The sequence below is a fragment of the Etheostoma cragini genome, chromosome 9 (assembly GCF_013103735.1).
Source record: "Etheostoma cragini isolate CJK2018 chromosome 9, CSU_Ecrag_1.0, whole genome shotgun sequence".
Classification (NCBI taxonomy): Eukaryota; Metazoa; Chordata; class Actinopteri; order Perciformes; family Percidae; genus Etheostoma; species Etheostoma cragini.
Genome location: NC_048415.1, coordinates 2,638,413 through 2,663,876, shown reverse-complemented (window position 1 = coordinate 2,663,876; position 25,464 = coordinate 2,638,413). Strand labels below are relative to the sequence as shown.

General features: G+C 43.7%; 1 protein-coding gene across 1 annotated transcript in view; it reads left to right on the top strand.

Annotated features, from left to right (window-relative positions):
* The window catches only part of gmds (GDP-mannose 4,6-dehydratase), a 163,998-nt gene that overhangs the window by 43,238 nt on the left and 95,296 nt on the right, over window positions 1–25,464 (top strand). Inside the window, exons 5-7 of the mRNA XM_034881445.1 lie at window positions 10,645–10,837; window positions 11,822–11,926; window positions 20,777–20,904. Coding sequence (XP_034737336.1) covers window positions 10,645–10,837; window positions 11,822–11,926; window positions 20,777–20,904 — 426 coding nt within the window. The remainder of the gene's footprint in view (window positions 1–10,644; window positions 10,838–11,821; window positions 11,927–20,776; window positions 20,905–25,464) is intronic.

The following is a 25,464-nucleotide window of genomic DNA, read 5'->3' as shown; positions in this document are numbered from 1 at the left end:
GGAACAGCAGCTGGAGTTGGGGGGTAAGGTGAGTGAGGAAAAAGGGGGGGGGGGTTTGAGGCATAAAGGGGATCAGTTTGGTCCTGGCAGGGGGTCTCAGATGTGGGCGGTCCTTCCTCACCTCTTCTCTGAGCGCCCCCTTTGAAAGCATCTGGTCCTGGTCAGCTGATAAGGAGTGTGAGGGGACACGCCCACAGAGGGAGAGAAAGAGACTTGTTATCTCCTATTTAGGATGCTGTTGTGTTTAATTGGCTTCCAGTGTCTTGTGAAGAAAGTCGTTTGATCGACAGTGTGACAGAATTTTAAGTTTTTTTTGGGGATCATCAGGTCTCTCTCCTGTTATGGAATATGTTGGAGCTCGGTCACAAGTGAAAGCCAGAAAAGACATGACATATTTAACCGTATGAGGGGAAGAAAGACTAAAAAATAAATAAAAATAAAGCAATAACACACTGCTTAGATTATAAGAGCCTTTTTTTTGAGATAATAGATTAATGGCAAATGGTTAAGTGTTTATTAGTGTAAATGTGCACCTAATTAACTCAACAAACTAATAAAAACGGTGTGTTCTATAATTTAAATTTGTAAATATAATACTTGATATACTAATATCAAGTAAGTACTAATACTTGATATAATACTTGATATAATACTTGAACTTGGTCCAGAACAATTATTCCACAGCTCGATTTAAAAAAAATAAAAATAAAAAAAAAAAAAAAAAAAAAAATCTCTTATTCTAGTTTTGACAGCAAGTACAAAGTTTTACTTAAATAATTATGATTGCACTCTGAATACTAGTTTGCATGTTTTTATTCCTGCTGGACGATGATATGCTGGAGTTTCTTTCAAATACTGATTTAGGTCTACTCTTCACCTTGGGTGTTTTCTATTTTAGTTTAGCCTTTATTTAACCAGGTTAGCTGTAACTGGTTGTAGTGTGACAGGGCCTTACAGCCCCAAAATCCACTGATGAAACTCTTGACGAGTGCCACTGATGACAAAGCTGTTCCTTCCTGTGTATTCGTGTGTGTTAATGTGCGCACGTGTGAATGCTCCAAACAGCCCCAGGGGCAAGACAGCAGCCGCTGGAGTAAGACCTGTTACCGTGTTTATATTTACAGGGTTGGATTGATTGATTGGTGGTAAATTTCAGAAGGGTACGTCACTCGATCGCGGGAATGAAGCGGTTCTTCTCTTCTTGATTGACATTTCCAGGGACATCCCATTCCAGAAGCTCTGAGCTATCTTATCCAACGTTTAAGGAATGGGTACAACTGCCCCTCTGCTCCCCAATAAACATGTTTTACATATTTACTTAATATGCTGGAGGATATTTCAGCAATTACAACTTTAATGGCATTCAGCACTTCTCACCTTAATGAAAACCTTTCTGCCACCAGCAGTACATTTCTATTTCAATATTCTATCGTTAGTACTGTGTTGCAGTTTACCTGACATTGTTAGCTCCCGCCTTGACTCCGATCTGTGACCAAGCAACTAGTGACATTACTGACTAGTGGCATTTTTCATCTACTTTCCAAATGTCCCTTTAGTAGCATGATCTGCAGGCAGTCTTTGTTGTTGTTGTTGTTATACTGGGGACATGTGTCTGCCTGGCATAAGGGACGCTAGCTAGTTGCTAACTTTGTTTGCCTGCAGTATGGTGAAGTGAGTTTTTAGAGCTTTTACAGGTGCCTGCTGTGGCCATTTGTTTCTGCCTTGAAAACCAACTAAATCATTTTGTCAGAGTATTATTTTAATAAAGTTGTAGCTCGGTAACATTAGTTATCTGCAAGGATGTGTGTCTGGCAGTGGAACTGGAAATGAAATGACCGATTGCATTAGCTCAGGCACCCCTCAAATTTCCTTCATTTTGGTGCTGTGAGAGACTGGCCACCACCTGTTCACATTAATGCCATCAAGAGAAAAGGATGCAGAGAAAAAGAGAAGGAGTAAAAGAGGTAGAGCGGAGTGCCGAGAGGCAGTCAGGGACTTTCCAGAATCCACTGCATAAATCCTGAGTTTGACAGCCAATCTCCAACGCTCAGTTTACCTGCCCTGACATACGCTGCCGAAGCACGTATTTCTCCACACGTGCACTGCTCCCGCTACCACGTCTCCCATCTGTCTCTCAAATCCACCTGATCTGTTTGACTTGTATTTGTCCATTGCCATAGCTGCAGCAGCCTCCGCACTAACCCAGCAGAAGACGCCTGTAATTAGACACAAAAACGCAGATATCGAGATATGATCGCAACGATGAGTGAACATCATTGGGGGAGGGATTAGTGGTTGGGTAGATGCATGTCATGTCATGTACAAATCCCTGATTTGAAAAATGAATGTTGACCTTTAATTTGCCTTCAAGCTTAAGTTATTACGTGTATTTTTTTAAGCTCTCTTCAAGTAGATCAACATTTTAGTGTTCAGCCTCACATTCTGTCACTTTCTCTGCCCTTTAGCTCTGCATACAGTGAGTAGACACAATAAAAGAAACACCTGAGTGAATGAGGGCGGAAATCTGTTGTGAAAGCATGCTGGAGCATTTCCTTCTCTGTATGAAAGGAGGCTGCCAAGAAACCCATCAGGGATCATTTGCATCCCATAGTGAAGTTGAGCTAAAATGGGACTAAACTTGTCATCTCACAAGATCAAGATGAAAACACACTCTTTCAGTCCTTTGTATTGAAACATGTGCATCTTTTTTTGTTATCCCAGCTTCCTAAGCTTCCTTCAAACTACTGTCCTTCATTTAACCCAAACTATAAAACTACTCATAAAAACCATGGGAACCTGTTGTGCTATTTTGGGAGCACATTTTAAATAGACTCTCCATCTGTAAACTCAGTTTGGATTCCCCTCAGGTACTCTGTAATTAAAGCTCTTTAGAGGCTTGCATTGTTTCTGCTTGTCACTGTATATATTTAACCGCCAGTCTTCGAATGTCAACTGTTTAACATAAAGGATGTTACTAACGAGGGAAATCTGGGTAAGATGCGGTTGTGTATGTGTTGTTATGTTATGTTTTGCTATTGTTATTGAAATCCATTTTAATAACACCTTGTTCCCAGCGTAAAAACACTCAAAGAGCCATCACACGTCCTGTGTGGATAATGCAATGTCTTACATCCAGTCCTCTCTCGCTCTCCCTGTCCCTCACTGTGTCTCTGGTGTTCTCCTTTCAACTGTATTGTGTCTGCGTAAGGCAAATTGGCATGCTGCAAGGAAAAAGTAGCACTTTGTTTTTCTAACAGGTGTGTGTGTGTTTGTGTGTGTGTGTGTGTGTGTGTGTGTGTTTAGGCACAGACAAGCTTGAGTGACACAATTACAACAACACAAAACTGTAGGTGGAGAGATCCCCCTTAAGTTTCATCACAGCACATGATGATGGAGATGCAGCTATGTTGGCAGAGTGGGCTGTTGGCGTGGGCATGCATGCATACAGCAACAGTAGCTTAGGCTACAGCAGGTAGCTGGGGAAAACATGGAGTAATTATGGAGTATTTTCACATGTTGCGTTACACTCATACAGTCACTGGCCTCTGAATTAGGAATCACATGTCGCATATTGGAAATTGAAACTCCATATCATTTGAGGTCAGGTTGAGGTGATATTTAAATACTGTGAAAGTATAAACACGCTCAAACCACGGAGAAATGCACACAGCCCGTATTTAGAAACTGCATTTAAACAAGTTATTAGGACTTTTGTAAGGTTATATCACAACTATACTATATATAGATAGAAGGTTCCGCTACAGTGCCGTTACGTCATTCCCCGGCTGCAACAACGGTGCAGACAGACAGTATATTACCAGCTACACACTAGTTCTGCCTGTATAGAGTGCTTAACGTATCAACATAGTTTAGGTTTCCACAAAATGGTTCAAAGATTAATTATTGTTGGCTGAAACCAGTATTGAAGTGATCTGAGTAACTTGAAACGGCTTGGGTTGTTTTTGTTTAACTATTTGTGAGATCAGGGTTGTGGCCATATTCCTGAACAGGAAATGAAGATATTTCTGAGAAAGCCTCCAACGCGGGTGTGACATGGATTCTATGGTGAAATCTACAAGAAACTGTTGGAGCAGCATTTTGCAGAGTTTGCCGTGATTAAACTTGTTGCTAAAATGTGCTATACAAATAAAGCTGCCTTGCCTTAAACCCACAGTGTGTACTAGAAACTGGACTGAATAGTTGCACGAGTGGAGATCATAGTTTGCACTCTGCCTCCCACCAGCAGTCAATGTTGGCTCCTTTCAACCAGGAAGATCTTTCTTGAACTTTAACAAAGAAGGCTTGGAAACTAAACAACCTTATTTATCGGTAGGAGAAAAATCTCATCACCAACATCAATCTAAACTCCGTTTTATATATAGCCAGACTGATGCAACAGATACCATCTATAAACACTGCACACCCCAGTAGATCAACAAAAATGAGTGTGTTAAATAATAATCACCCAGACTTACATGTGCTGTCAAATAATTAATTATCCAGGCTTCTATTTTGTGTTACTTCTTTAGCACAGCTGCAGGCTATCATTTCCTGTGGCTTTGGATTACAACTAAATTATTATGACACAAATTACAATCTTAAAACTGCTTCGCCCAAGCATTTATCGCACCTTCTGATTACTGATGCGAAGAAAAGCTCCAAACACAGAGAGGAGCAGTGCTGCACTGAGGCATGTTTGCAAGGGAAAGTGGGGTCTATATCTTGGCTTCATGATGCAGATGAGTGACTGTGTACTGGAGTTGATGAAAGTGGAGTAATTGATCTGTCTGACGGTGCATGGGTTGCCAGGTTGGGTCTAAACCTCTCTCTCCTGGAGGGAATTCAGCCTGTTTGTATTTGCCCTGTTAACACACGACTGCTCTAATTTCACTTGGGCTATAATGTGATGAGTAAAGGTGTAATTGACTGTGGTTTTCCCCCAACAAACCCCCACCCATGTTCAAGCACACAAACTCGCGCTCTCTCTAGTTTTCTTCTCTTCCATACCTGCCTCTTTTTCCCCTCTCTTGGTTGTCTCCACCTCCAGGGCTTCTTAGTGATTTCTTTATTTGGGTGTTTGCAGTTGGCAGGAATGTCCCGCAGTTTCAGTGTTTGACAACATTCCACAATTAATGAGAAAGTGACGCTCACAAAGGGGCAGTCTTTCTTCTGTAATATCTCTGTCGTGTGAGCTGTGATTAAAGCTTTAGTGTGTAAAGTTTTGATATTAATCAACAACCGTTACAGTCAAGCCAAATGAGTTCCTACAAAGCTAAACATTTCCTTCGGGACTAATAAAGTATCGCGCGGTTATCTGGTAACCAACTTGAGCAGGCAAATGCTCACATTTGATGGCATCTAGTACTTTGGAGTGGTGTTCTCTTCACAGATGAATCCTGGTTTTCACATTACAGAGCAGTGTATGGCGTTGTGTGGGTGAGCAGTTTGCTAATGTTAACGTTGTGGATCGTGTGGCCCATGGTGGCCTTGGGGTAATGGTATGGGCAGGCATGTGTTATGGCTAACACAGGTGCATTTTATTGATGGCATTTTGAATGCACAGGGATACCGTGATGAGATCCTGAGGCCCATTGTTGTGCCATTCATCCACAACCATCACCTCATGTATCATGATAATACATGGCCCCATGTTGCAAGGATCTGTACACAACTCCTGTAAGCTGAAAACATTCCAGTTTTTGCATGGCCAGGATACTCACCAGACATGTCACCCATTGAGCATGTTTGGGATGCTCTGGATCAGCGTATACGACAGCGTGTTCCAGGTCCTGCCAATATCCAGCAACTTCACACAGCCATTGAAGAGGAGTGGACCAACATTACACAGGCCACAATCAACAACCTGATAGACTCTATGCGAAGGAGATGTGTTGCACTACATGAGAAAAATGCTTGCTACACTAGATGCTGATTGGTTTTTTGAGCGCCTCTCCCTCCCAGACCGCACCAATACAGTAAAACTGCACATTTTTGAGTGGCCTTTTATTGTGGCCACCCTAAGGCACACCTGTGCAATAATCAGCATCCTGATATGCCACACCTGTAAGGTGGCTGGATTATCTCTGCAAAAGGAGAAGTGCTCTCTAACACAGATTTAGACAGATTTGTGAACAACACTTGAGAGAAATAGGGATTTTGTGTACATAGAAAAAATCTTATATCTTCGAGTTCAGTTCATGACAAATGGCGGCAAAACCATAAGTGTTGCGTTTATAATTATGGTCAGTATGTGTGTTGTATATCTCATTGTTTCAAATCACTTTAGAAATTTTGCTCCTATGCAATTTCTGAGTGATTGACTTGGTTTCTTTTTACTGAACGCACAATAGAACTCTTCATTCTTCCAGCGCTGTGTATATATACACTTTATTGCCTTCATATTATCCTGTAGGGAAGGCCATGCAGGTATGCAGAGGGAGGCCACGGCTGAATACATGTAGCTTATATTTATACATCTGTCAAGACGCACACCAACCCTCTACTGCATGTGACACACACACACACACACACACACACACACACACTCACACACTCACAAACTCACTCACACATGCACAGAGGCACATTCCTCAGTTTTAAGCATGCATTTCAACAGGCCCTGTGTGAGCAGGAAAGAAAAGAAACCACTAAATGCAGCACGTATATCCTGTACATTTAGAACCCTTTAAACAGATTGCTTTTTTTTCCCTTCGCATCGGCAGCAGACCCCCAATGCTGACAGAGCCTGGCTGACTTCCCAGAACAGAACAATATCTGCTAGGTCGACCGAGGGGCCCAGCAGTCCACACACACACACACACACACACACACACACACACACACACACACACACTGTTATACACAGACGTCTGGCCTTTAAACCGTCAGCGCTCAGTCCCTGCCTTACATAATGACAGAGAATGGAGGCATTAAGGCAATTTGTTTGATTTAAGTTGTCAAGGCGTCCTGGACCCTGCCCCTCTCAGCTGGTTTTGATAGTGTGTGTGTGTTTGTGTGTGTGTGTGTCTGTTTTGGTGTTGGAATAACAAGAGGAATGGTAGGACTCCCACACAGACAGCCAGACAGAGAGGGGGTGTCGGTGAAGAAGGTGCTGCAGTAGCATAAAATAAGGTTTATGAGGTCCAGGGAGAGTGAGCAGTGACAAAGAAGGAGGAGAGATGTGTAAGGATGGAAGAGGTGGAGGAGGAAGAGATGAAGGGGGACCTGAGATAGCTTGAATTACATGTCTGTTGTTGGAAAGGGAATCTGTTTTGTGTGTTTGTGTGTGTGTCTGGGAGTGTGTCACTGAACACGAAAGCAGGTATTGTCTGTTTTAGGTTTAGGCTTCATCAGAAGCCAATGTGGTTCAGTGCTGACTACACCAGTCCTGACCGGAACAACCCCAACATGATAATTTAAATTTTTGGAAAAAGAATACTGACGGTGCTCATGATACCTTGTTAGATTATCATACAACAATTTTTATAGCTTACTTTCTACAGGAAATACAATATTTTTAAACCCTTATCTTTTATTTTAAAAAAGCCAAGGTTTTCAAATATAGTTTCAACACACATCTAACAATTATGCTTAAAGGTCCAATATGTAATATATTTACATACTCTAAATCCAAAAAGTTCCCCAATGCGTCATCAGATATTAAGAAAACATGCTGGAAGTTGGAATACTATCTTTTCTGACAACAATGCTAATGGCAGTATTTTCTCCTTTTGAAATTTCCGTTCCGTTTGTGTCTCGGCCAGTGTGTTGGTATCAACTGCCCAGTTGGACAGCCAGGCCGGGTCGCCAGATCTAACGTTACCTGTACAAACGTAAACCCAGCGCGCTAAAGCTGTGACGTTAGTACAGCCATGAAAGCAGCAAACAAACAACACAGGATCGACAAAAAAAACTGGCATGTTTCTAACAGTTGCGTGACCAGAGATGTAACAAATCCTGGGTAAATAACGGAGATGTATTTGAAAGATGGAGACAGCTTAGCGCCCAAAAGGAAGCCAAGGTGACTAGCTTCCGCCTGGACATATAAGCATTAGCTTCAGGCTAATTCATCAAGGCTACAAAGGGCATTTTGTTGTCATGAACCTTTGTGAACTAACATTGAATTATACAGCTAGGGTTCCCCAGTTGGTTACTCGCAGAAACAGTTGAGAAACAGAGATTAAACCAAAAGAGGCGGGCTGTAAATGAGGAAGATGTGACGGTGAGTTTGCAGTGTGTTAAGTGATTGTTGCCGTAATTCTAAACAAATAAGTGCGTGAGGATGGGCATATATGACTGTCAAAATAGCCAGCATCTAACGCTAGCTACTCCACTGTGAAGTAATATCTGTCTATGTGAGACAATCGTCTAGCAACATTGTAGTGGATGCTGCAGTCTCAGCCTGGTAACCTCCTCGAACTTTGAGTAGGGGAAGGAGGTAGCTGTAAATATTTACATATCGCACCTTTTAAGTTAATGGTCTAAAATTGACAAAATGTTGATTTTAAATAAAGAACTAACTGATCAATGAATACGTTAGCAAGATTACAAATATGCACTGGCATTTGATTCTAATTCACTGGTGCGACTATAGTGTGGTAGCCATCATACTGACACACTGAGTGGGTACTGAGTGGAAACAGGCTCAGCAAATCAAGTATGACATACATGAAGCATGTCACTCAAACGTCCACAGAAGTAGTACAAGCAGAAGTGAAGCCGTAATATAAGGTCAGGCCAAAACATCAGATCTGTGTGGAGCGATGAGGAGACCAACATTCCTCAAATTAATATACAAGAGTCATAAAGTCATGGAGGGAGTCATTACATCAGAACCAAGTCTATTATCCTTTTTGCTGGACTCTATAAAGTCAAATTGTGACTTGATGAATATTTTATTGTTGTAATATTATGATCACTTGAATGCCCATGTATGAAGAAACACAGCGTAACTCTAAATGGAAGCTGACAGTCCGTGGCCGTTTGGTCATCAGTCCCTCTGACATCTTTATGCGCATCAAACAACATCTCCTCAGTAAATAGTAGTTACCTTTTGTGCATTCATTCAACTGGTCGACTTTAAGTACACTATTCAGTTTGTTGGAGTGGACTTTATTGCACAGGTAATGCCATTACTGTGTGCACCTCTTGTGTCATGTAGGAAACATCATGTAAACGTACAGTATATGTTGGTGTATGAAGTGTCCCCTGACTTTCTCTTGTAAAGGATGTAAATGGAAATGTCAGAATGCAAAGTAAGACCGTGAGTGGAGCGTCACAGGTAATTACACCGAGCTGTGGAGTGTAATTGAACCTGATCAAACCTGCTCACTGTGTGCGCGTGTGTGTGTGTGTGTGTGTGTGTGTGTGTGTGTGTTTGTGTGTCAGTGCATGTGTGTGTGTATGGACTTTGAGTGGAATAGAGGCCCAGTGTTCTTCATTCCCAGCTTTAAATAAGGGGTCTTTATCTGGCTGTGTGTACAGCGCCAGTGTGGAAGCACTAAAGGGCCAAAGGGTTTCCTCCTACAGACGGGGCTCATGCCGTTCGCTCCAGGTGTGATGACCACTAACCAGCACGGCTTTTAACCGTCACGCCTGATTTGGAGCCTGAGGCCAACCTGGCACTCAAACAAGCACACACAGTCCGAGTGCACAGTGTCGCACAGTCGTGCACGACACATCCAGTTCTAATTTAAACTTAATTTCCACCCCAAGTGTTCCTTAAGTTCCCTCCCCTCTTAGCCCTCAGCAGTGGAAACAGGCATTCTGGGAGATGGAGTATTTAGTTTGAAGTATGAGCTTTCTGATCGGCTGATGGACTCCAGAAACCTCACATTCTCTAATTACGTTCCGCATCATTGTTGCCCATGTCTTCTTCTATGGCAGACTTTGTGTGTAATGTGCAGTGAACTTGTTTGTCAAGTTACTCACTTTGCATCATGTGGTTTTCAGGCATACTTTGGGAATACCCTTCATTATTAACATGTTGGTGATTTAAAAGGGTATCTCTTAAATTAATTTAAAAACTTGAGACCTCACAGGCAAAATGTCACAATACTGGACCCTGGTTGTCTGGCATAACAAAACCATCCCCTCTTAATTTAAAAATGGCTGACCTGATAATTGACAGCAAACTTTTATTGACAATTGCGTTGGGCTAAATATATAATTTCTGTGGAACTAGGCATAGTGGTTTTGAAAATTTGCTAGCAATACATTTTGCAATTAAAATACATCCAAACAAATAGTAACATAGTCCAAAGCAGAGCTGTTTCTAAACGTTCAAGTCAGTCAGTTGAAATCACATCTTCAAAAGCAATATTCTCTATCTCTGAATGCTGATCAATAACAGCCTTTAACTAGACAAAGTATGTTCTGTGTACATGCCTAATAAGTAACTATGCAAACTGTGTGGCAGTGCAAGTATTATTTATTATTTCTTGTTCCGTGAGTTCACCAGGTCAAGGCTTGAATGTTTTTGCTTAAGTTGAGTCATAGTCAAGCCTTAAGTCCTTTTAACATAGTTTAAATCTATATGTCTCCAGGTTACACTTCCTTTCTATGGTCTGAATCCTTTACAGAATGTTTAATAATGAGTGGAGGAAACCCCACAAGATCACTTAAACATCTCTTTTTCTTTCTCAGATCTCCTTCGATTTGGCCGAGTACACCGCTAACGTGGACGGCGTAGGTACTCTTCGTATCTTGGACGCCATAAAGACATGCGGTCTGACCAATAGCGTAAAGTTCTACCAGGCCTCCACCAGTGAGCTGTACGGAAAAGTTCAGGAGATCCCTCAGAAGGAAACCACGCCCTTCTACCCTCGCTCACCTTATGGTAAGACTCAATAACCCATGCATAATGCACTAAAGATCCACACACACACTGATTAACATTTTCTAACTTCCACTATTGCGTATGGCCATGTAAGAGCATACAAACAAAGTTTGTGTGTGTGTGCGCACGTGTACGTGTGTGTGTGTTTCAGCGCTCGGGCAGCATTTGACAAACTTTAACAAAGACACCTTTATATCCACAGCACTCACTTTCAACACACTTACACACACAGCCAGGTTATACACGTGTGTGAGTGATCAGGTTTCATGTTCTCTGTTGTCTAAATGGTCTCCTCACTGACACTTTCCCCATCTGTCAGCACTCAATCTGAGGCTGCATGGGAGGCGCATACCATCACGAGGAGGGCTGCTCCTCGATTAATTAGACTCTGGAAAGGGGAGTCAAGGGTTGCCATGGCGACCTTCCTTAACCTCCAGTGTACATCCTGACCTACGGCCTTAATCAACGGGCGCCTCCCTTTGCTTGCTCTGGTATTCCCCTCATCACAGGAGAAGGGAGGAGGAAGATGGTAAGAGGTATAGAGGCAGAACCTTTTGAACAAGCCTGCTTTCGGTCAATCAGCAGGAGTCTGTGGTTCACGTTCCTGGTGTTGAAATGTGATCTGCGGTACTGCTGTGTTCAGCCATGACATGTACTGTAGTTACACACCGAATCATTTTCTCTGTTAGAGTCTTTCTGCAGCTTTTGGAAGAGAGGATCAGTATTTCTCTCTCAGCTTACATGATCACTCTGTAAGATTAAACTGTGCTAAAAGCTACATGAAAGTTTAATTTGTTGATTGAGTGAATAAAAGAATCATGTGATTGTGAAAAGTCTGCTTGTGCACTGTTGTAGTCCACAGAGAAGCGATTGAAGAGAATGTGTGGGTTTTGTGTGAAGTGATACCACTTTACGGTTCTGGTACTAATATGCTTCTGTCACCCTGTTCCCTCTGTTCCTGTCTGTCTCCGCCTCTCTCCTCAGGTGCTGCGAAGCTCTATGCCTACTGGATCGTGGTGAACTTTCGAGAGGCCTACAACATGTTCGCTGTCAACGGGATCCTCTTTAACCACGAGAGCCCGAGGAGAGGTGAGCTCGCAGCACGACACGCATCCTGCTGTTCTATGACAACACAAACTTAGGTTTTTTTGTACTGAGGTAAAAAGAAAATGAGGTTGTTTTCGCACCTGATAGCAAGAGAGTAGAAGAGGAGAAGACAGGAGGGATTCTATCACATCATAGAGGATAGTATTTTGTAAAGTTAAAATTACGTTGTGAAAAAATGACATTATTTAGCAACAGGCAGGACCCGCAGTAAAACAGAAGGTAAACCATTGTTGGATTGTGTAAAAGTATTGAATCACATGCTCTATATAAAGTCATATTCATTCACTGGTAGAGCCAGGTTTCTCATAAACACTTGACCCACTCTTACACACATTCTGACACATAGTGAGTGGGTTGTGGTCACATTTTTAATATGTGCTGCGAGCCCAGAGGGTCGCAGGCGCTGGTTTAACCCGATTTACACGCCACCGCGACCCAAAATGAATACCACATGACTGCAGCCCCAGTGCTGCGCCCAGGTCAGCCGCTCAGGTGTTTATGATTGATCCCCTAATGAAGGCCCTGGCTACGACCCCAGCAAAGGTCAGAGGTCAGCCAATAAACCCTAATGGGTTACCACAGATAGATATGTGTGGGAACCGGTGCAGTTTACAGCCTGCTCAGCGTAGATGGGGCGGTCGCCATCGAGGTCACGTAATGTAGAATTAGTTGACCGAGTCAACATAGGAGTGATGCGTAACACGTACAAGCCAGAAGAAAGAGTGTGTTGGATGACAGGAGGAGTGATGGAGATAACCAAGTATTTTCTGATGTTGTATGGGCCGTACAATGAATCTGTATTCAAATAAGACAAATCACCTAGTTATAAATCATGAATATAAGCATGAGTTGCAGCTCTAGTGACAAAAAAACATGCTGATTAAGTGGCCCTGTGAAAGTGTGAAATCAGAGATGCTTGTGTCCTTTTCATTACACACACACACACACACAATGAGCTAATGCCCTTAGCCTTTAGATCCCAGGTCGGCTCTTTCTCAACCTCCTCTCTGACTTCGCTTCGATCTTTCTACTCTTCATCCTCCTTTTTCCACAGTCAGCATTTCTGCAGCAGGCCATTGGGTTTGCTCCTGCCACTTCTATTCTCAGAGTTACGGCTGCTGTTGCTCATAAAGCAAGAACGCTGTTCTGTGATGTGGCCAGATGTCCCACTGCTGTATTGCACAACCCAGTGTGGCTCTTGTGTTGGCTGGATTGGCCAGTGTTTACCCAGGCCCCCGGGGCCAGTCATGACCCTGCCGCCGCCGCACTGAGGGAGCGTTTGGCCGTGCACTCTGCACCCACAGGAGGGCTTTAGAGGGGAGGAGTTGATGCTTTGAGCTGCAAAACACCCACATGGCACAGTTTGAGTTGGAATTATGTTTTAAAGTTGTATGCTGCATTGGGGGACAGTTTAACAGGACTCCAGTGACACTTCAAAATGCATTTAACGTTGCTAATAGTGTTCTCAGTCATGAACTGAAAGTATTTTAATGACAATTTTGGCTTGCATTGTTTTTTGGTAGTACAAAATGTAAAATCTCTGTATTGTAAATAGACATACATGGATTGATCGTCAATTTATTTTATATAGACCTTCTAAATATTAAATCATTGCATACAACATCATTGTACAGATTATATACTTAATCTGAGGATAGAGTGTGGTAGTGGGACACAATATAGATCTTTCTACGGAAAAAAATGGACTGAATCAAAGTTAATGAATACATAAATATAACTTGGCAGTTACGATGATGGTTAACCAGTTAAAGATGAAATTTGCACCAATAGAAACTTACATTTTCTTATTTTCAATAGTAAACACTAAAATTTCAATTATTAAAATCAATAAATTCATACTACTGGTTGCTCTCTTTGATTACCAAGTGGCTTCCGTGAAATTGTTAAACAAAACACAGAAACAATGACATCAATTGAGAAGCTATTGGAACATAATCACTGGAACCAGAGACATTTTCATTTCTCTTCAGCCACACCATGAACATCTGATCATCTTCAGTATTTTTGTACCTACGTGGCCTAACGCACTTGTGGTAGAGAGAGATAAAGAGTTAATTATTATTATTACCTGCCCCTCCTGCGCTTTTTCGCACCACTTGTACTCCTGGATAATTAGTCACTAATGCAGCAGGAAATCCATGATGTCAGTGTCACTGGCGCTGACATCACCACTCGCCCGCACCCCCGTCCCACACACAGGAAAAGCTGTTATGTCATTGTCCCAGGGTGCCAGTGGCCATGTGGGCCTCTGTTTGAGAAACAAATCAATGTTTGCCTTTTATGAGGGAGTTTTTCTATTTAACAACAAACTCCCTGAGTCTTGCTCTGAAGGCAATTGCCAAAGTGAACTACCAGTGACCAATCATGTCCAGGGCGCAGTGCGGCAGGATGTGATGGATCACGTAGCAAGGTCTGGTGGCTGCTGGGAATGGATGGAGAAGGAAGTTTAACACCAGTTACCCCTCAAACTTACTGTCCCTCTGTAGCATTCAACAAGGAGCTCTGTCTCTTACAGAGCCCAGGGTGACTTAATCCTAGCAGGAATGCACTTCTGGTTTCTCTTATAGTTCTCACAAACACTTGACCGTTCAACCAATAAACAGCCGGTCTCCATTGTTCTGCAGCAAAAGGTCGGAATCGGACAGTCGGGGAGAAATATATCTCGGTGGAAATCCAGCGTGAAGCAAAGCAAACAGAAGCCTGCATCTGCCGGCCGGTTCACACCGCGGCTAGCTCCTGTCTGGTTAGCTTAGTTGTTAGCAATAACAAATAGCCCTCTCGCTGACTCTGAACAGGGGGATTAGCGTTAGCAGGGGTGCTAAATAGACTCCATATTGCTTTGACATATGAGACGTATTGCAGTACTCCACACTCTCTTGGCACGAATGATCACCACTGAAACCTGTGCAAATAACCGGTACATTTATTTATTTGGTCGTCATATTCAACAAACATACAGCACCTCAAAGTCCCCCAAAATCTCATTTTGACAGTAAAAGACAAAACCCAAGTTTAATTTATAGTTAATAACGGGTTGTTGATCTAAGGCTGTGCAGTAAATCAGCACAGTAATGTTTTGTGTGTGTGTGTGTCCACTGTTGCTGCTACTGACCAGCTCCAGTTGTAGGCTAATCCCCTGGTTTATTTGGGGAAGTCCCATCCATCTCTCTACCCTGAGAGCGCTGTGGTTCACGCTTGGCAGTATAGAATAATATACTGTTATGTTAGGAAAGAAGACCAGTTAGCATTGGGGAAGTTAGAATAGCATTGCCAAAGTCAATGCTGCCCCCTCAAATACTCACACATACAGCCGCTGAGCCGCTACATGCCTTGGATTCACCTTTCTGCTTTCGTTGAGGTTGAACCCAAAAGGTTAGATCGCATGATAGATTTGTAAGAGGAGATGTTTTCCATTTATTGGAGAGGTTATTTTCTAAGGAAATCTTCAAATAGGAATGACTCGGTCAGGGGGCGTCAAGGGGATTTGAAATGATCTCGTAAGAAGGAACTCTGTACTTTTTGTTTTTCGTTTTGTCGACAATGAAACCAGGCTGAGGGATCAGTCTAAACATTAGCTGAACTGTGGCCAGGTGAAGAGCGGCGTCTCACGCCCCAAAGCAGAGCTGACGACAGAGTTCTCTACTTCCCTCTACGCCTTCCACCACCTTTTGTCACGTGGCCAAAAAAGGTGCTTTCCCTCCTCCTCAGCCTGACATGGTTTTAGACCTGTCACGTGGTCTTTTAGGTATCAACCTTCACTCATCCCCATTGCCGCCCTCAAATCTGTGTTTGTTGTCCCGGATCACCATGGTATCCAATCTTGTTGACTGAGAACGCACTTCGAGCGGCGCTAATTGTACTGCGAGTTGAGGGCTCCCCGTTGCCTCTCCCAACCTTTGCCAGTTCCTCTCAGAGGACAGTTGGAACCCAAAAAGGTTTCGCTAGACGCTTGTTTGGTTGAGTCAAACTCGGGGATGCTGCCAGACCCAATTACATCTTTGTTTTCCAAACACTTTGTCTCGATCGCTCTCGGTTCTGTAATGTAGAGGTGGTGCTGTCAGCGTTGGAGCTCAAAACATGTATGATCTACTCCCGTCTCTTTCTTCACACCCTCCCTTTCTTTCCCCACACCTTTGCACACCCTGTGCCGTCCATCCATTTTTCTTGCAACACACCCAGTGAAAAAAATAAATGACTTACGTTGTCTTCGCACCCCACCCCCATTCCAACCCTCCTCACATTTCTCTCTGTCTGTACCTTCCCTGTCAGCTCGGAGCGAGGGCAGCAGTCTGTCAGGTGTGAATAGATGCTGTGTTGGCGGAGCTGAGCGCATGACCTCTTTTGGATTTAACGCAAATAGTCTCCCTTCATCAAGGCTCCAGAGATTAGTCAGGACGTGAATTGTGCAATAACAGTGATGGCAGACACTGACAAGTCTTTGGTCTGGATGGAATTTAGACAATCCCAGACCAGGGGAAGATTCCTCCTGCAGAATCACCCAGTGCTCCTGCAAGTCAGGTATTTTGATCATAACTCAGTGCAGATAAACAACATGGGTAAGAAATGGGTACACGATGATTTTAATGTAAACGGGGCTACAGGGGCGACTGAAATATACCGAGACATATGGGGCTGGAGATGCAAAGCAAGGGTTGCATTTTCCACTTTAAATCTATCACAAAGCCTTTCACTCCCCCCATTGGTAAAAACAGAGTGGGATTATGAGATTTTCAGTTCTGGTTGAATTCCAATACAGGTGTGTAACACCATGCGTTGAGGTAACTTAAGAGTTTCTGTTGGCAATCAAAGTGACGTCTGGCTATTTTTTCCTCACCAGCTTCAGAACGTGACATGTTCAGACAAGCTCAAGACAGAAATGACTCAACTGTCAAATATCTGGAAAATACTGTACTTGGAATGAGTCTTTGTGTTCAACTTTCTTTCTTTTTTTTTAAACAAAAGTGAGCGGTCCACTGTCCTATTTTTAGAATGTGGCTCATTAAAGTAGTCTGGGTTACCAAATCATGCCACATTTTTTTAAGAAAAGGAAGAACTAAGTTACATCCTGCAAATCACCTTGGAGCAGATTTACGTGGTGATGAAAAACATATGCCAGGTCTAAAGTTGGAACAGGAGACTTGGCTTAGAAAAGAAGTATATGTTGTACCTGTGCAAATGTAACATTAAAGATCAACTTGATAAATCCTTGACATGATTTAAACCTTGAATTTACTCAATTTTTCCCAGAGCTTGTGTGCCATTCAGCTGCGCCACAACCACATATTAAGTCTTCAAAATAAATGTTACAGAAGAGTGATTTAAAAAGATTACGCTGTGGTTGAATCTCAATTAGTAACTGCACATAAATTCACTCACAGGCAGTAATATGGATGAGTGTGAGTCAGACATCTTGAGGTCTGAGTGCATACAGTACGGGCTGGGCCGTCACACAGTTTGAATACAGACTTCATAAGTCACCTTTCTTTAGCAGCATGGTTCAAACAACAGAATCTGTTGAGTAACTAAGGCCAGTCAAGCCAAAATCCCCTCAAACACACAGTCCCCTCCCTGACTTCCCCACACCAGAGCCCCCAGCTGACAGCTCCCGTCCCCATCCTGTCTGGGCCCACATGGCCTGGCTCTGGATGGGAGACGTCTCCGCACATTTCTCCTCCCCCTCCTCCTTTTTTCTCCCCATGCCTCATCACAGCTGTGCCAACGAAGCCCGTGTCTTACGTTTTTCCTGTTGTTTCTCTTGCCAAAAATTAAAAGAAATGATTGGAAAAAAAGAGAAAAGAAACGCTTAGGTGAAAATGAAAGGGAGAGAAAGAGATTGAGTGTCCATTTCTGGCATGGGTTTTGCTGTCTGCTCAGTTTTCACGGCCCATGGTTTTATTAGACTTTCCGCCGGCCGCGGGCAAGGTTAAACGGCCAACGCTGCCCCGTTTGGGCTTGGAACCTCCTGTTCGCCCCCTCCGGCTCCCCTCCAACCCCCTCCTCCTGGCTGTCCTGCGGTGCCGCTGCCAGTAAAGGAAACACATTAACACCCGGGCCAGCAACAGAGCAGGCTTTGTCCGCAGCCAGGCATGCCGGTCCATTAGGCCCACGCTCTGGTCCACACCGCACCAATTAGAGCAGGCAGGGAGCAGAGCCATTCCAAACAGTGGTGTGAGCTTTACAAGGAGACTACAGGTGTGCTCGGGGGGAAATAATGGACTTTATTACTGATTGGGTGTACTGTGCTACACTTTATCCCTCTGCCACCTTTTAAGAGCCAATGAGGCTCTGCAGAGCTTTGACAACCTGTGTTTAACCTGCAAACCTGAGTTTCCCTTGGATCTGGGATCAAATCAAACATCTGCCTTCCAATTTAATGTAGTTACCAATCTGTGCTCTTGTTACATTGCCTTACCCCACTGGGTCCTAATATACAGTATACTCTGTAGAACTACAACGAATGAAAATGCAACTATTGTGTAACTTATTGATTCATCATTTAATCCACAAATGTAAACAAAAAACAAAACTATATTTTCAACTTAACAAGTCACACATCACAAGTTTCCCGAGCCCAGGGTGACATTATAAAACTGAATGCTTGTATTATTAGTTTTTAATTCAAGACACAAACTAGAGAAACCGATGAAAAACAAAAGAGAGCAAAAATAGTTTATAGCAACAAGTGAATTTTGTGCTGAAGTTATGGACACAAGATGATAAGATAGTAACCCTTAAGATAATGTAACCCTGGCAACATCACAAGGGGTGGCGTTCTCAGACTGTAGAAATTTCCTTCTGAGCCACAGAAAACATTATACAGCTGTTTCTGGCTAAGCAGTATTCATTCCACATGACTATTTAACTGATGTAAAATCTGTGGAGTTCCCCTTTTTTTAAAATAGTTGTCGATTACATTTCTGTCCATTGGCTAATTGCTTAATCACCAGATAGATGACGTGTGTGTAGCTGCATGGTAAATATCCCTCACCCTGTGATGTGTCTGCTGATATGGATGAGAGCTGACAACCATGCATGTCAGTGGCAGATGAATAATTGTTGCTTAACATTTGACTGTAGTTAAGGGGAGCAGTGGTACCTGCCAGAACAGAGGACGTGCCAATTTGGATAACATCCCTGGGGCCAGATGAGGCAATTATGCAAAGACAGGACAGGACTGACATCGGAGGGGGTTTCCATCCATCCACAGTTTATCTACACTCTGTAGGCACATGCTATTTCCTAAGAAACTTGTCAATAATATTGATTCACAGAATTTGGAATAATAGATGGATTTGGACTTCAGACTTCTTTGAGTTATTTTTACATTTCAATCCATCGAAAGCCCAAAGACTGCCTCGAGCCTCATTTAAACCTTAGTAAACTCCAGCTCAACATGGCGACAGAGCAGCGTTGACTCGGGGGACCATGCTGCTACCAACACACAACATGCTGTATTTTCTCAAATAAGCGTGTCTAACCTTCTCTGGTCTGTTTTTGCTCAGCCTGCCCAGGGCTGTCGCTTTCCTATGAAATAATTACTACAAATCTGGTGCATTCGCATGATTGGGTTCATGGGATTTTCCTGTGTCTAAATGGAGGCTCTGCTCCATGTCAGGGCAACAGTAATACAGTGTCGAGACAGAGCCGCGGTATTATGCACTGGATGGGCGCAGAGCTAAAAGGAAACATTCATCTTAGACAAGATGAGTTTAAAAAACAGCATTGAGGAGCGCTTAAGAGGTCTCAAAAAGGTTCACGCAAGGTTGTGGGAGATTTATGTACAGCAGAGATTTTGTGTGGGCTAAAAATAGCCAAGTCTTTGATGCAAGCTTCAAGCTTTCCTTTGAAATTAGACGTTCACATATCCCCACATATCTGCCATTTAAGCTTTTGAAAACGAGAGCGAAGAGCCGAGCCAGAGTTAAACTATAATAAGCTTTTTCAACTAAGATGGTGGCAATATTAGACACCAATATTTAGTGTTGATTTCCATCGATATAATGCTGTGTTTGGGTTGGAGGACTGGTGCATTTATTCACAGGCTCTCTGCGGCATCTTTCCCCCCCAAAGCACGACCAGAGAACATGACACCGGCCATCAGTGTCCCGCCAAAAGCACCCCAAAAACTTCTCTAACCCTTTTTAGTGGCACAGAAATAGTCATTAGTAGCTCATTTCCTGCAGATAATATCGCCACGTGTGTCTGCTCCGACTGAGGAGCACTGCTGGGAGATCTGGGAGACGAATCTGCTGACAATGTGGCGATTCTGGACTGGACGCTGCACCGGCAGAGCTAGGGTGGTCCTGTTTGGTTGTCATTTCTTTTGTGGCACTTCCCTGTAGCTTTTTTTGGTGTAGTCAGACTGATGCTGTGAGATTTGTTTTGGCATCCAGCCCAGATTTGACACTGAAACAGGGAATTAGAGAGGAAAATGAGAGAGAAGGAATCTAAAAGGATCTAGAGGCTGTAATGTGAGGTGGTAACGAACTGATTTGACTCAGTGTGGATTTTTGCTTGAGTTTTTGTGTTGGCTATAGAGGAGTTGGGGTAGTAGTGGAGGTTTGGAAGTGTCTGTGTGTTTTTGTTTGTTTGTGTGTTAGTGTGTGTGTGTGTGTTTGTTAAAGCTCTCTAATTCTTCCCTGAGGAGGCCTGGATTTCACTTATCTACTCTTTCTGTCACGGTTTCTGACTATCTGTGTTTGTATGTGTTGGACCGAGCTAAACCTCTGTAATATTTATGTTCTAATGTAAACTGTGATTGAATTCAGAAGATGCCAACAAAGCATTTTTTTTTTTATGTATGTGTTTTAGGTTCAAACTTTGTGACGCGTAAGATCAGCCGTTCTGTGGCAAAGATTCACCTCGGCCAACTGGAGAGCTTCAGCCTGGGCAACCTGGACTCCAAGAGGGACTGGGGCCATGCCAAAGACTATGTGGAGGTAAAACACACACACAACCATAACCACACACACAAACCCAATGAAATGGACACAAATCGTGTGTGCACCGCCTCAGAGTTGAACAGGGTTCAGATGTGCACATAGCACTAACAGGGCATGTTTTCCCAGATCATTTGAGGCCGCAATATGCGATCTGCATGAAGCCTCCTATGATTCTCTGCCAGAAGAGAAACAGAGATAGAAAAAGAAACGGGGAGCGGGAGGAGCGAGCGAGGGCTTCATGCTGTGAGGCCATAGACTGCACTCTGGTTTCCCACAACTCACCCATGTCCCAGATCCCTTCAGGCCCCCATCACCATTCCCTGAGCGCCCGCAGAAGAAAGAGAGATATTAAAGGAACTGCAACGATGACAGAAATATGGTGTTTGTGTTAACGTAATGGTGCCAGCAGCAAGCAGAGAGAGGAGTGGGGAGATGAAACGAACAGTGGGGTCGCCACGTCCAGGAGCAGACGGACCTCAGTGTCCCCCCCCCGTGCATGAGTGTGTGTGTGTTTGCAAATTCCTGTGCGTGTGCGTGTGTGTGTGTGTGTGTGTGTGTGTGTGTGTGTGATAGCTTAAGGTTGGAACACGTGTGTGGCTGTTGAGATGAAAGACTCGACGGGTTGCCATGTCTGACAGCAGACCCCTCACTGCGGACCGTGTTATTATTAGGAGGTTATAATGGCGGAGGTGGCCGGCGGCGGTCTTTGAGGTGCGAGTGGGGGTGAGGAGGTTATGGTGGGGAACCTCAGTTTAACTGCAGATCGCAGTGTGGGGTCACTGCGTCAGAGCAGGATGGTAGTGAAGCGGTGGCTCACGCTGTTAAGGCTGTTCACGGAGGCGTACATGGCGTCAGTAAAGCCGTCACCGCCTGATGGGGGAAGACTTCAGATCAGTTATATCCGATTGTAACCACACTGAATAATATTCGCCTCCTGTGGCAGGATGACAGCCTTGAATTGGGTTTGGTAAAATAGAAGCACAAAAGGTTTTGTTGTTTTTGAATAAGAAACTGTTTGTGGGATGGCGCTGTCACACGAATGGATTCACAGCTGACAAAATAAAGGATGGAATTTATAATAAGTCCATCTAATTTTTCTCAGACACAGCACCACTTCTATTAAAAAAAAAAAAAAAATAAAAGAAGGAAAAGAAAGTGAATTTTATAGGCATTACATTTGAATGCTAAGTTAATGGAAAAACCCTAGCGGGCATGACTAGACTCTGATTCCCAGTGAAGACATGCCATCGTGAGTTGATAATGTTCCTGCATGACTCTGCTTCATGAACGTAGAGAAACAAGAGGATGTTGGTTGGAAAACTTGAGGAAAATAAAAGATAACTGGAGTTTTAAGTTGTGAGATCATTCTGAGCTTTCACACTGAGACTCTCTCTACACATGGACGGTGTGTTGCTACAGCTAACGTCTGTACAGTCACTGTTTGCCTGTTTGTGGTTAATAAACTTGGACTGCTCAATCAGTCAAGCACTTCCTTTGGCGGGAATAAAGTGGCGCATAGTTCTGCTTCACGCTCGGATGTGAGCACATCTTTTGTTTGATTGCCATTAAACTCTCCTTGAGGAACTATGAGTGCAAATAATTGTAAACAGCGGACAATATAAGCTACGTACAAATCACTAGACTGAGCTTCCTGATCACAAAGCAACTGCTCAAAAGCGTGTAAACTGTGGCCCTGACATGTACCTCTGTCTTCTTCATCCCAACTGTAGTATAGTAAACTAGTTGGGGAAATATTGAGGTTGTCATCAAAAACTAAGTTTTGAATCTAATTTTAAGGTTAGTAAACAAAACCCAGAACCTGCTGCTCTGCCCAATTAGCTACTATGTTAAACAACATGACTGGGTATTCTTGCGAAAGCATAATTCTTGTTGGGTCACATTCAGCATCTTGTAATGTTAGTCTAACTGACCAGTAAGTTTACTTATGTGTTGTGCGTGCAACCCTGTGCTGCTGGATTTATGTGTGTGTGCACTCGCCTGTCCAGGGCACCCTGGCTTGAGACGCCCCAGGTTTCCTGTGGGGATGGCCGACATTCCAGTTCTGGTGAATCAGGCACCACCTCGTTGTGTGTCTCCAGTTTCGGTAAGGCGGATCTCGGGAAGCCAAACAGAAGCCCAAGGTGCTTAAGGGGAACTGATGTGGAGGAGAAGAAGGGGGGGATGAAGGCATGAGGGAAACAGTTGCCTGTTTGTGGGACGTTTGTACATTATGCATAAATCATAAATGAACCGTCTCTCCAGCTGTAAGTTCACCCCGCCCTGCAGACCATCAAAGGCCGCGACCTGTCACCACCACCCCCTCTCTCCGTCTCACTTTGAAATATCCGTCCAGCCAGCGTTAGCACTGCATTGCCATGGCGAAGCCAAACAACTGGCAATTAGTAAACAGAACCATGTGTGTCTGCTTTAGGCTGACAACTGCTTTTCCTCCCTCTCTTGCTCTCTCTGTCTCCTCACCCCACCCAGGACAGGGAAATTGCTTGTAATTGGCTGTGGATGGATTGCGGGTGGCAGGAGGGGCGTGCTGTGTGTCTGCTCTAACGACGTCTGAAAGCGTGCGGCTGGCTGGGCATCGTCTCAGCCAGGTATCGTGTGTCTGTCCTAGGCAGGCAGGCAGGCAGGCAGACCCGGAGCTGCCCAGCTACGCTCAATGGAGTCCTTTTTATTATGATGGTGTTATGGAATGGATGCCGGGAGCTGAACGCTGTAGGTTAAAATCAGCAGATGAAATAATTTAAAACCTCCTGATCTCATTTTCCTCAAAGGGGTTAAGCTTTGGACCCTTACATTTTGGTGATGCAGTTTTAAACATTTGGCTGCGTCTATTTTTTTTGAGTGCGGTTTGCTGGGATTTGGCAACACAGAACACATTTTTAAGAAAAAGAAACAGAAGTCCCTCAGTCAAGATTCTATTAGAGCAGATAAAGATGTAAGAGTTGTCCATCTTAACCAAGGTCTGCCCTCCTCCCTACTCCTTCCTCTCCCTTTGGCCTGTGCCCCCACCCTGAGTTGGCCTGTGGTGGGTACAGCTGTTTGGAGCCCCTTGCATGCCTCCTCCCCTTCTGGCTGCAGAGAGCCATTTCCTGTGCAGAGAAGAGGACTGGCTGGGAGGGAGCAGGAGGCTTTGGCCCTCTCTCTCCCCTCGGGCTCCGTCCTGCCTCACTTTCTCTCTGTCTTTTTGCCTGTTTCCTCTCCCGCCTTGTGTTTTTTATTCTTCATGTTCCTCCCGCCTCTTAACCTTTTACTTTTTGGTCTTTTGTATTCCTGAAAGCTGCGTCACCAGACCAGTGCTCCAGCAAACTGTCGCTCCCTCTAGTCTGGGCTGTCGTTTGGCGAGCAGTTACAACCCAGTTACAAGATATTTCCCGCTGACATCTAATAAGCAGCTCTTATATATCCCCTGACTGGAGCTGGCGTTGCTGTTCTCGCTGCTGTAGCAGACCATAAACTGTTGCCAGATGAGATGTGGCTGACCTGCTGACACACAATCCTGACAACCGCTTCTCTCTGCTCTTGTCTTGTTCGCATATTTATTTTCAAAATATAATTACCTGTGAAATTCTGGGCTTTGAAAGGTGTTTCCTTGCAGTTTTCAAGTGTGTGTGTGTGTGTGTGTGTTTGCCCCTGAGTGGCGTAAGCGGTCTGATTCCTGGCATTGTGTGGAGGCAGCTAGGTGACAGGACAGCCCTGATGGTGTAATTTTTCACCTCCTCTATTTTTCTTATCCATTTTTTTTTACTGCCGCAGCTGCCTTTCTGTGCAGTAATGGTTACAGATGAGGCTAATTAGCCAATCACAGCGCAGATCAGGGCCAATCACAAATGATTGATGAGAGTTCTGGGCCATTCATCACATGTTTTTGGCCTGGGAGGTGACAGCGGGGGCAGGCTCCGGGACTTGGTACAGTAAACTAGACATGTACGTCCACATTTTTGGCCTTTCTGCTGAGGCGCTTATCCAGTGCGACTTAGCATGCAAAAGAGCCTCATTATTATTGCCTCAAGACAATTTGTCAGGGCGTTAGACTCGATGGACACTGGACAGATTTTGCTGTGGAGATCAGACATACTATACTGTAAGACGTGCTAGTTATTGGGGAGTGATGAGCCTGACAGCCTCCATGTTTTTACAATGTTCTTTGCTAGTTAAAACAGCAAAGGAGATAATTTATAGGACGTTTATTGTGATATTCTACAATTTTTTCCAAGTTATATTCAGCTCAGTCCATTTTACTTACTACTTAGTGGCCACACAGCCAAGGTGACAGACCGTAATACCACACAGTTCCATCAAACGGTTATTTTCATTATTGATTTAGCTGTTGATTATCTTCCAGAATAATGGATTAATCACTTTGCAAACAAAACATTGTTTTTCTGGACTCCATCGTGACGTCTTCCAACATCTTATTTTGTCATTGGCTCTTGGCATTTTTGCTCAAAACAAAAAAATACTCAGAGTACAGTGGGTACGGAAAGTATTCAGACCCCTTTAAATTTTTCACTCTTTGTTTCATTGCAGCCATTTTCCAAAAAT